Source organism: Colias eurytheme, chromosome 19, assembly GCF_061535395.1.
Source record: "Colias eurytheme isolate Ceu_HAF_F1 chromosome 19, ilColEury1 Martin Lab GWU primary, whole genome shotgun sequence".
Classification (NCBI taxonomy): domain Eukaryota; kingdom Metazoa; phylum Arthropoda; class Insecta; order Lepidoptera; family Pieridae; genus Colias; species Colias eurytheme.
In genome coordinates this window covers 4,759,245-4,771,116 of record NC_142998.1, presented here as the reverse complement: position 1 = coordinate 4,771,116, position 11,872 = coordinate 4,759,245, and the positions used below count along the sequence as shown (strand labels likewise).

The 11,872-nt window shown below is 31.9% G+C and overlaps 2 protein-coding genes across 3 annotated transcripts; both read left to right on the top strand.

Moving 5' to 3' along the window:
• Positions 1 to 125: 125 nt before the first annotated feature.
• On the top strand, positions 126 to 6,460 carry Ubqn (ubiquilin). Of its 2 annotated transcripts, XM_090113064.1 has the most exons (11): positions 126 to 317; positions 439 to 625; positions 1,383 to 1,480; positions 1,719 to 1,862; positions 2,263 to 2,401; positions 2,610 to 2,717; positions 3,238 to 3,500; positions 3,721 to 3,834; positions 4,069 to 4,278; positions 4,810 to 4,942; positions 5,145 to 6,460. In XM_090113064.1, the coding sequence occupies exons 1-11, from the start codon at positions 216 to 218 to the stop codon at positions 5,219 to 5,221; spliced, it is 1,575 nt and encodes a 524-aa protein (XP_089969190.1). In that variant the 5' UTR covers positions 126 to 215; the 3' UTR covers positions 5,222 to 6,460. The 2 variants fall into 2 exon arrangements, 1 of the variants encoding a protein (XP_089969190.1); XR_016457799.1 differs by lacking the exon at positions 5,145 to 6,460 and having other exon boundaries at positions 4,069 to 4,390.
• A 1,505-nt stretch (positions 6,461 to 7,965) lies between these two features.
• PIG-V (phosphatidylinositol glycan anchor biosynthesis class V) lies at positions 7,966 to 10,850 on the top strand. Its single transcript, XM_090112949.1, has 2 exons — positions 7,966 to 8,084; positions 8,186 to 10,850. The coding sequence occupies exon 2, from the start codon at positions 8,193 to 8,195 to the stop codon at positions 9,792 to 9,794; it is 1,602 nt and encodes a 533-aa protein (XP_089969075.1). The 5' UTR covers positions 7,966 to 8,084; positions 8,186 to 8,192; the 3' UTR covers positions 9,795 to 10,850.
• The last annotated feature ends 1,022 nt before the right edge of the window (positions 10,851 to 11,872 follow it).

Here is an 11,872-nt window from a genome sequence, read left to right as displayed (position 1 = left end):
CTCATTAACTTATTAATAGCGTTAACAAGAAAAACTCTAAATTTATGAGTTTTTCTGATTTCTATTTGAAGTAAAAAGTACCTAATTGAACGCATTTGAAATAAAGTGATGAGTGATGACCGATATGTCATCTGTGGTCGCACCAGTCGTCAAATTTCTAGTGCTATACAATTTTGCTGTTCCGCCAAAGTACAGAGTCATCTAGATTTGATAAAATGGCAGAAGGCCAAGAAGAACCAAAAAAGATTACAATCACAGTAAAAACGCCGAAAGAAAAACAACAAGTTGAAATCGAGGAAGATGCGGATATCAAAAAAGTAAGCGCAGCGTCTCGAAACCTCTCTTTCATGGCGTAATAACATAGATATTGCATACGCAATCAGTGATGACATTTATTTAATCATTCGGCAATATTAATTTAATGAAATTTGGTTTTAGCTCAAAGAAGTTCTATCCCCAAAATTTAATGCGGAGCCAGAGCAACTATGTCTCATTTTTGCTGGTAAAATCATGAATGATGTCGACACCCTAAAGCAGCATAATATCAAGGATGGTTTGACAGTTCATCTTGTGATAAAGACTCCACCGAGACCGGAACCTGAGGGTGCAACTCGTCGTCCACCAGGTTCGTAATAAGCAGCCTATTAAATAGATTTGTTGACATGAGAAAAGTCAAGCAAATTATGACATTTCAAATGATAGTCATTATGTGTAGTTTTATCATATAAAATTTATTTGTTCATTAACTTGATTGATAATTTTTCAGTAGAATATCAGAGAATATATATCCTATCATACAGAATATTTAATTATTATTTTGACTACATTTCTTAAATTCACTAATATCTTGTACACTAACTTCAAATTATTGTCAACAAATTACAAACCTGCATGTATGAATCAATCATTTTATGAATTGGAAATAATGAAAATTTGTAGATTAAGTCTTCATGGATACTATAAGGAAATCATTTGTTTAAAGACAAGAAGTGTTTTTGGAGATAATAATTCTGATATATGTAATGATGCATGTGCGCAATACACCTAGTTAGTCTCAAGCTTGTTATAGTTAATTCAATATGTAATAGCTTAAGTATAAGAGTGTTTTAGTATAATGTTAAAAAGAAGACCCAATTTTTTTTATTATAACGTTTAATCTAGTAAACTAATTATTAATATGTATGTATGTATGAGGTAGATTTTTAACTTTTCAACAAAAGCTAGAGTATATAAATATACTTCTACCTATTCTACTCTAGTAATGGTAGGAACATACAAATATACTTCAATCAAGATAAGAAATCAACTGTAACATTAAGATTAAACATAAGTATCATACTAATTAAATATTAATAAACATATTGTTACTATTTTATTTTCAGCCGATGTGGGTGCTACACCTTTTGGATTGAATTCTCTAGGTGGTCTAGCTGGTTTGGAAAGCTTAGGTCTCGGACAGAGCACTTTTATGGACCTGCAGGTACTAAACAGTAAAATGTTCATATGTGTTTGTAAAATTTATGAAAATCAAAATTATTTCCTTTATAGTTATAAAAACTGAATTGTTTTTTATTTTATATGTTTATTGTTGTCATTTATTATATAATTTGGACTATATTTGTTAATAGCTTATTCATTAAGAAGAGATCTAATTATTAAATTAAATACAAATTAAAATCCTATGAGATATAGTGATTAAAATATTTTACTAATTTCAGGCAAGGATGCAGCAGGAATTATTGTCCAATCCAGAAATGTTAAGACAAGTGCTGGATAACCCACTTGTGCAGCAAATGATGAATGATCCGGAAAACATGAGAACACTTATAACATCTAATCCACAAATGCAGGATCTTATGTCTGTAAGTATTGATAACATTGTGTATGGAAAGGTAGCCAAGAAACCTAAAACTAATTTGAATTATTTATTTTAAGCATCACAATTATTGTTTGAAAAGTTTCTATACACCTTATCTTATCCTTATCTATATTTTTTTTAAATAAATGGTTCATCAAATGGTCATATAAGTCATCACTTAACATTTAAGAGGTAGAAATCTAAACTGACCCAAAGCAAGCAAATTAATCAGCAAAATACAAAGATGTTTGACAAAGATGTTTGTTGCAGTTTAATTATTCAAATTTATCAGTGTCCCATTTTTTTTAAACTATAGTCTTAAATGTTTTATATTTGTCACAATTCAATTACTTGTAAATGATGTGCAATAGAATGAATTAACATACATTACAATTATTTTGTAGCGTAATCCAGAAATCAGCCATATGTTAAATAACCCAGATCTATTGCGACAAACAATGGAATTGGCTCGCAACCCTGCTATGCTGCAGGAGTTAATGCGTTCTCATGACAGGGCCCTTTCCAACCTTGAGAGTATACCAGGTGAGATAAAAATTATACATTTTTATCATATTATATAATACAAGAGGATTAATAAGTGAATTAAGCAATTATAGTCAAGTTTTTATATTATGTTGAATTAATTCATAACTGCTGTGTCATTGTGTTTGGATGTTAAAAATGGCAACTTATAACTGATAATACAAATACTTAATTCAAAACACATTTTAAAGAAGTACATTATTTCTAGGTGGATATAATGCATTGCAACGGATGTACCGTGATATCCAAGAGCCAATGTTGAATGTAGCCAGCAGTATGGCTGGGAATCCATTTTCAGGACTTGTTGATAATTCAGGTATTTTGAAGCTTCCCAAAAATTATTACCCTTAAGAAATTAAAGGATTACAAGCATAAAAACTAATTAACAAATTTTGTCCTTATTAAAATAGGTTTTTACATCCAATTGGGTAATCCCTCTATACCTTTGAGTAAATATTACATGTTAATTTGTAATATCCTTAAATTTTATTAGGATATCCTAGTAATATACAATGTGAAGTTTAATAAACACTTTTTGACTATTTAAATTTCATCATAATATCTAAAATAAAAAATCTTTATTTACATATTTATTAGTAACTAGCTTTCTGCCCGCGGCTTCGCCCGCATTTTCAAAGATAAAAAACCCGCATAGTTCCCGTTCCCGTGGGATTTCCGGGATAAAACCTATCCTATATGTTAATCCAAGTTACCCTCTATATGTGTGCTAAAATTCATTGTAATTGGTTCAGTAGTTTTTGCGTGAAAGAGTAACAAACATCCATACATCCATACAAACTTTCACATTTATAATATTAATTATACATTCTTTACAGACGGTACAAACCCCCAGCAAGGTGCAGAGAACCGTCAGCCCTTACCAAACCCATGGCAACGAGGGGGTGGTGGTAGTGGGTCCACTGCCTCTGGGGGTGGAACCGGCCCAGGGCTGATCAACACGCCCGGCATGCAGTCCCTGCTGCAGCAGATGTCGGAGAACCCTCGGCTGATGCAGTCCATGTTGTCTGCACCTTACACCAATAATATGCTTCAAGCGTTGTCCGCCGATCCGGAAATGGCAGCACAGCTTATAAATCAGGTAAAATGGTGTTCAATTTAATTGAAAAACTTTATATGTATTTCTTTTTTCCATATTTTAATTATTGATACTGGATGATACAAACTGTTTTTATTAGAATTTATTTAATTGAACAAAAATCATGAATTACACAAAATGGAATTAGTATTGTTAATAAAGAATGCGTTTTTAATTTTTATATTGTAATCTATTGAAGTTAACCTTAATAACTTTTTTTTAGAATCCAATGTTTGCAAACAACCCACAATTGCAAGACCAAATCCGCACCATGATGCCACAGATGCTTGCACAACTGCAGAATCCTGAGATGCAACAAATGATGTCTAATCCTCAAGTGAGTTTAATTAATTTTCTTTTCGTAATTCGTAAATCACCATATACCGAACATTTTTGATAATTGCCAGACTGCAACATGCAAGGCGCGATGAAATATAAGAAATCGCATTTCAAATCTGTTAAAAATATTAAATTTCTCGCGTAAATTAAAATTAACAAAAGTTAAATTAAAATTTATACATTATTCTTACACATTATAGCACTCCCAAATCACATTTTCGTACGTTCACAGGCGTTGAATGCGCTGCTCCAAATCCAGCAAGGCATGGAGCAGCTGCGTGCGGCGGCGCCGAGCCTCGTCAACAACCTCGGGTTCGGTGCCGCGGCCGCTACCGCCGCGCCGCCCGCCGCGCCAACCGCGCCGACCGCACCGGCAGCACCGGCGGCATCCGCGGGTAACGCAGCGCCCCGCCAGCAGCAGAACACGGAGCTGTTTACACAGGTGAGATAGTACAGGTTATGTGATATACCGGTCGTTACCGCCCGCCGCACCGGCAGCACCGGCCGGTAACGCGGCGCCCCGCCAGCAGCAGAACACGGAGCTGTTTACACAGGTGAGATAGTACAGGTTATGGGATATACCGCCGCAATTTTTTTTATTTTGTGTGTGTACAATGTCTTAAGTCAATAGAAGATATTATAGACCATTTATACAAACATTTACACAATTTTGTAGACACCTCGCTCTGAATTGCGCAAGCATCGCAATTTCGCTACACTTTCCGACATCATACATCGGGGCCTGAACGGCCGGCCAGTAGAGTAGACTGATCGAGGATCCTCCCTTTTTCGATGGAGGAAAAAACGTTCCGTCCTGCCTTCACAATTTTGTCTACAAAATGTAATATGATGGCAAAATTAACGAGTTTTAACGAAATTGTGTGATATTTCTCGTCGTCGTTTTTGATATCGAGAAAAGTTTATACATATTGATTATTTCAAATAGAATAATAAATTTTTGTTATTATTTCAGTTCATGCAAAGGATGGTAGCAGCAATGTCCAATGATCAGAACAGCTCCAACCAACCTCCCGAGCAGCGTTACTCGCAGCAACTCGAACAACTCGCCGCTATGGGATTTCTCAATAGAGATGCTAATTTGCAAGGTATGCTGAAATAAACATATTATAGACTTTTGAATTTTTTACCTCGTTAAAAAGCCTGATCGTTTAGGAGATTCAAATACAAAAATTAAAAGTTCTGTTAATTTGTCAAAGGAGCAAAAGTGTGACTAACCTGCTTTTTATATTTATATTTAGGACATAAAGTTTAAGTGGCAGCTTAAATAATTGTTAATAATTTTTGCAGCGTTAATTGCAACGTTTGGCGACGTGAACGCTGCGGTGGAAAGGCTACTTGCACTCGGCCAGTTGTCTATGAGCTAACATACTCGCATCCCAACAAGCAACTATCGACCCACATACTTCATGGCTTTGATTACACAAGTATCAATTAATGAAATGTACTGCAAACGAAATGACGTACTCCAAGCCATGGTGTATGATCAAATATGGCATATTATGAGGTTGATTCTTTACTACGACTATCAAAATATTATTGAGTTATTGTTAATATAATTATCGAAATCCATTCCTTTTCATTTTAGTTACTAGACACTTTTCCTTGGGAATATCTATTAATTGGACGAAAAGTACTTTTATTTGAAACCAACGTTAAAATATTTAAAAAAAATCTTTCTCTGTTATAATTTATTATTGTGTAACGGTTTCCGTAAACAGTGAGAGTTGTGTGTAAATAGCTTGTTTTGGATGAGACTAGATAAAGCCACGCAATAATTACATATAAAGGTTAATGTGCTAATGCTTATGTACAGTCTTTGATGTAAAATTTGCTTTACAATGTGTCAGTTTTCAAATTATGTACATTTATAAATTATACTCTGTGCTCTTATTACATTTGCACTTCGTTTTAGTTTTGAATTATTTACTGTTATGCTTTAAATGACTATTTCCTTATCTGTAAAATTCATATTATAGTAATTAGATATAATTTTGTTTACCGGCTTTAGCAAAAGGTGAATGATACAAATATGTTTACATATGAGTGTGTTTTCAAGGCGTTTTCAAAATGGTGTGTTGTACAGTGTAACTAATAAAAACGCGTTATTTCAGAACGCTGTTTTGCTTTAATTATTTTTCTTATGGTGGTAGAACTACAATTCAGCTGTGTGCTCTAATTTATAGAATTCTAGAAAATTCTATTAAATTTAAGGTCTTTAAACTAGAACATACTGTTGCTCAGTTTATTGGGGATTTTGTTGATTTGCCTGGAATTTTATAGAATAATTCTATTATAAGAATACTAATACTGTATCATTAAAGTTCATTATAAAAAATTAAATTAAAAACTTTTGTTATTGTATTCGTAAATTGTTTTAGTGAATTAAAGTGTTTAGTTTTATAGCTAATTAATACACACGTCTTGGGTGTATTTTAAAAACAATGCTCTACATAAAATCCTACTTTTTAGGATTTTAAAAGGTAAAAATAAGCGCATGCTTTCTAATTTTAGTTTTTTTTTCGGGTGTATTACTTGAAATATCAAGTGACCGATGTGTAATTATTTGTGACGGAATACAATTGCAAATATATAAACGAATGAGACTGTTCTTTTATTTTCCTATACCTACCCACTTTATCTCTCCTGCATATTATAACCTTAATATAGATAAGATATGATAATATGATAAAAAATACTTAAAATATCATATACAATACTAGCTTTCCGCCTGCGGCTTCGCCCGCGTTTTCAAAAAAAACCCGCATAGTTCCCGTTCCCGTGGGATTTCCGGGATAAAACCTAGCCTATGTCACTCAGAAATGATGTAGCTTTCCAACAGTGAAAGAATTTTTCAAATCTGCCAAGTAGTTTCGGAGCCTATTCAATTCATACAAACAAAAAATGAAACCTTTCCTCTTTATAATATTTGTATAGACACGGTATATCTTTTAACCTTTTATTCTTAGCAAAGCTTCTAAGAATGTTCAAATTTGCACAGCAAGTTTAGAATTGATAAGATCATCTAATGAGAAATAATTATGTTAATATGTAGACAGCATTTTTTGCAAATTGTCTAAGAAAAGGAACTTTGCGTCGGCAAACTGTGTTTCACACACACGCCATGAGGGCGTCCCTAATGGCAAATTTGAATTCAGATCTTCGTATATTTATATTATAATAGGTTTATGTTAGTACATTACATAGATCACTGATAAAATATATATTATCTTCTCATAGGTAGGTATATAAAATTATCGTGTCAATGTTAGTAACCATACTCTTACAAAACGGCTGGACCGATTGTCATGAAATTTTGTGTGCCTATAGGGTATATCTGAGAATCGACCAACATATATTTTTCACAGGTACGTAAGGTACCTCTTAAGTTATAAGATCATGGCAGAAAAACGTTTACCGGGGCAGCTAGTGATAATATAATCTATACTAACTATCAGAGCAAGTAATACTAATTATAATATTATAAAGCTGAAGAGTTTGTTTTGAACGCACTAATCTCAAGAACTACTGGTCCGACTTGAAAAATTTTCGGTGTTGGATAGCCCATTAATTATCAATAAAGGCTATAGGCTATATAATATCTCCACGCTAAGACCAACAGCAGCGGAGCGCGGGTCAACACGCGGGGCGCAGCTAGTACTAGATATACTGTCATATCCATACTAATATTATAAATGCGAAAGTAACTCTGTCTGTCTGTCTGTTACTCAATCACGCCTAAACTACTGAACCAATTTGCATGAAATTTCTTATGGAGATATTTTGATACCTGAGAAAGGCTAAAAAGGCCATAGGCTACCTTTTATTGCGAAATATGTACCACGGGCGAAGCCGAGGCGGACTTCTAGTTTCTAATAAAGGTTCTAATCTGTGGTTGAAAACTAATGGGTAGAAAGGACGTAAAACGCAAAAATCTTTGCAATTACGGTAGTCCCCCACACTAGTGTATCATATATAAAAAAGTTATATGATAGTTATACTCACGCTAATCGCACTATCGGGTACTCTGTGCACTGGTCTGACAACATATTACTTCATACTTGCTCTGTGCTGACAACTTGATATGTGTCAAAAATGAAGTTCAACATTTAGCTGTCATAATAAATGGTCCAAAAAATCATTAATTTTATTTTACAGATATTATTGACTTAAAATTAATGTGTATCATAATTTATGATTTTTTATTAACCAGAAAAACAATAACATTGGGTAATTTGAATAAGCTCCACTACCGTTGCTAATAGCAAGTTATAAAATAATCGATAGAACCCATATAGAACCAAGAAAAATACAGTAAACTTTGATTTCAGGTTCAAAATGTATTCACCAAGACAAAAGATATTATGGTTCGCGTTCAGTACTAGAATTTTTATTATACTATTACAAGCAATATTCAACGCTCTCATCCCAGACCATGACGCAAACGTGTTCCTTAGTCCTGAAGACCCGGCATTGCGTAAATCTACCGGCGATGTTTTTGTGGAAAAATTTTTGGGCGGAATGAAGAGATGGGATGGTCAATATTTCATACACATAGCTCAGTATGGGTATACTTACGAGAACTGTTTGGCATTCTTTCCACTATTCCCATTATTGGTTAGACACATTGCATACATATTAAACAGTGTTACAAGTGGATTCATCAACTTTCATAGCAACTTATTAATATCAGCAACGTTAATCAATTTCATATTTTTTATTAAATCTGCTGATGTATTGCATAGATTAAGTCTAAGAGTTCTCCGTAGTGAAAGCAGAGCATATAAATCTGTGATTTTGTATTGTGTTAATCCTGCTAGTATATTTTTTGTAGCACCATATTCTGAATCACTATTTGCATTTATGTCATTTTACACTATGTTAAAATGTACGGAACCAGAAACACTTAGATTTGCAAATATAGATATGATAAGTGCTTTACCAGCTGGATTTTCTATGATAACTAGATCTAATGGCTCTGTTAACTTAGGCTTTATTCTTTACACTAGTTTTAAAAATACAATTGAGAAAACAATACCTGAGATATTGTATAAATATAAAACACTCAAAAACAAAATGATTATACCAGCATTGTTATTACCATTGTTTACATCGGGACTTGCTCTCTTTATGACTGTGATAATAGCTATCATTCCATTTGTATTAGTGCAGACGTACAATTACTTCAAATTTTGTATACTCAGTGAGCATAATTTGCCAGAGTTTCTTTCTAATTCAGAATTTGTACTACCAGGCAGTGCTGAGAGTCCATGGTGTAATAATTCATTGCCTTTGTCATATTCTTACATACAGAGTCACTATTGGGAAGTTGGATTATTTCAATATTATCAAGTTAAACAACTTCCAAATTTTATGCTGGCGATGCCCATATTGGTTATAATATTGTTTAATTGTTTATCGTATATAAAGAATAATATAAGGTTATGTTTAAGACTGGGATTAAAGGACAATATATTAAATTTTGGATATGCTAGCAAGATGCCTTATAAGCCAAAGCAATATTCTAAGGGATTTGGGGCCAATGATCCAATATATTTTGTGTATATTGTACATATAATGTTTTTAACAATTTTCTGTATTGTATTTGTACATATACAAGTTTCAACTAGACTTTTAGCATCTGCAAGTCCAATTTTATATTGGATATGCTCAAGTAAGATGAATGTAGGCCCTACTCCCACTTCTGATCAGAATACTATAAATGAACATTTTCGCCGTATAGGGATGGGTAAAAGAATACCTTCGCATCATTTATCTATTGCAAATTTAGAAGGAGTAGATAACATGTACAGTAAATGGAAAACATTTATTATTTCTAGAAGAATGCCTGACTTTCAATCACGATTTATACAATGTTATTTTTTAGGGTACTTTATCATTGGAACAATATTTTTTGCTAACTTTTTTCCCTGGACCTGATTTAGCTGTGAAGTTAGTAGGTATATATTAGGATTATTAATCATTCATTTTGTCTAGTACATATCATGACCAGACATATTTGTTTATATAAATCTCCTAGTTTTACATATCATTCTTAATGATAAGACATCTAATGTTACTTCTTAAAGGAAAGCATTTAATTCCACTTGAACTTTTTGGCTTGAATTCTAATAATGCATGGGGCCTTTTATATAAGTCCATTTTAAATGTGTAATTAATATATTAATGTTATGTACATTTAAAATTAATTAAACAATACATTTGGAATAACACTGAAGCCTTTTAACATTTAAATGTTAGGATTTTAAATGCACTAGTCATAATTATTATTAAATTATAAGAGCGTTTTATAAATTAAATAGGTAGTAAAATGATCTCAATCTTTATATTAGTCTAAACTCTAGTCTATTTTACATAGATAATTATATTTTGCTTGAATAAGAACTAAAAACTGCTGGATAATTATAAAATAATGTATGTAACTATAATGTTATCACAAGTAATGGCTGGTTTATGTGTAAACGAGCCATAATGTAGATAGTATTGCCACTTGCCTTTAGATGAGATCAGGGTTACTTATTGTTAAGATAATTGTACCTATTCTTTGCTATTTGTTAAACATTGCATAGTACATTATTGTATAAGTGGTGTGGTTGTAAATTGTGAATTTGACAGAATATAACAATCATCAATCATGTTTATGAAAAAAGTCATTGGCAAAAAAACTAAATTTATTCGATTACTGAATTTTTACGCAAGACGTGAGTTTGGAATTGCAATTAAATATTTGCATTACATAATTGGGAACCAATAACTTTGCACACTGTACAATCATAATTATCTGAACAATAATTTTGTCTAACCCTGGTTTAGAAAATTCACAAAGCACAATAATTAGCATATGCTTCATAATCCATCGAAAATTTACAGCAACCGTCCATTGTGCAATAATAAATTAAAATTCTTGTCATGAGAATTTTTTAAATTTACCAATGGTAAAATGCTACAATATAATCTTTGCTGTAAGCCAAAAGTCAATATTAAGATATAATAATTGTCAGTCAGTATTATGATATGAATAGAATGACAAATATTTTAATGGTTGTGAACCTATTTTTTAGAGTATAAACTTGCACAAAACTCTGCTTACACAAATTCCTATTTCTATCTAAGTAATGAATAAAAAACTTAATTACCATCAAATGTTTTATTTGCCTTATGTACAAAATAGAAAAATCCTTACTCTTTCTTAACATGCACCTTATTAATAATTACTTATTTATTCAACTTTCTTCACACCCAATACTTAGATACTATTTAGCTTTGTTTTATAAGTATGTAGTCTTATAATTTAGACCATAATTACTAAGCCTAGCCTACATTCTCTCTGCAATTTACTCATATAATTTGAATAATATGTATTATATTATGATATGAATTATAATTGAAAAAATATAAGAATGTTTATAAAACAATAACGTAAGTACCTAAATATTTTTAATCAAATTTCAAGATAAAACATAATTGTGAATTTTGCACATTTTTGTCATAATTTATCAGTTATAATATTTTAAACTTTTAATGTAGGTAATATCAATAATCACATTACAATAGTAATAAGGGTTATTATAGTGGAGCCAATTTAATAGGCAACATTTACAATAGGCAAGAGAGGTAACCTGCTTAAAAACATCGATTAAAGTGAATTAATCGATACGGATTTGAAACATTTGTCAATCGAATTTATTAATTTATGATGATTTTTATTCAGAAGTAATCAATGCATTCGATTCTAGATGTCAGATTTCGATTTTTAGAGTAACGTCTCTGGTATTTAAAAAGAAAAAAGGTTTATTGACACAAAATTGTAGCGACGTCAGTTCTTCAATTCAGAAATTGTTTATTATGTTTAAAATGGTTTATCAGTAAAATGAAATATTAAAATTACTTGTATCGGTCATTATTATTATAAATATGTGGTCGTAATTGAAAAAAGTTAAGCAAATGTGCAGTTCTAACAAAACGAAATATCATGTTATTCTATGTTGTCGTTACTA

Bases quoted from the DNA above. Each gene is read 5' to 3' on its own strand.
- PIG-V (XM_090112949.1), top strand. From the start codon at position 8,193: ATGTATTCACCAAGACAAAAGATATTATGGTTCGCGTTCAGTACTAGA.
- Ubqn (XM_090113064.1), top strand. From the start codon at position 216: ATGGCAGAAGGCCAAGAAGAACCAAAAAAGATTACAATCACAGTAAAA. The intron at 3,835-4,068 runs GTGAGTTTAATT...GTACGTTCACAG, and splicing joins AAATGATGTCTAATCCTCAA to GCGTTGAATGCGCTGCTCCA. The intron at 4,943-5,144 runs GTATGCTGAAAT...TAATTTTTGCAG, and splicing joins TAGAGATGCTAATTTGCAAG to CGTTAATTGCAACGTTTGGC.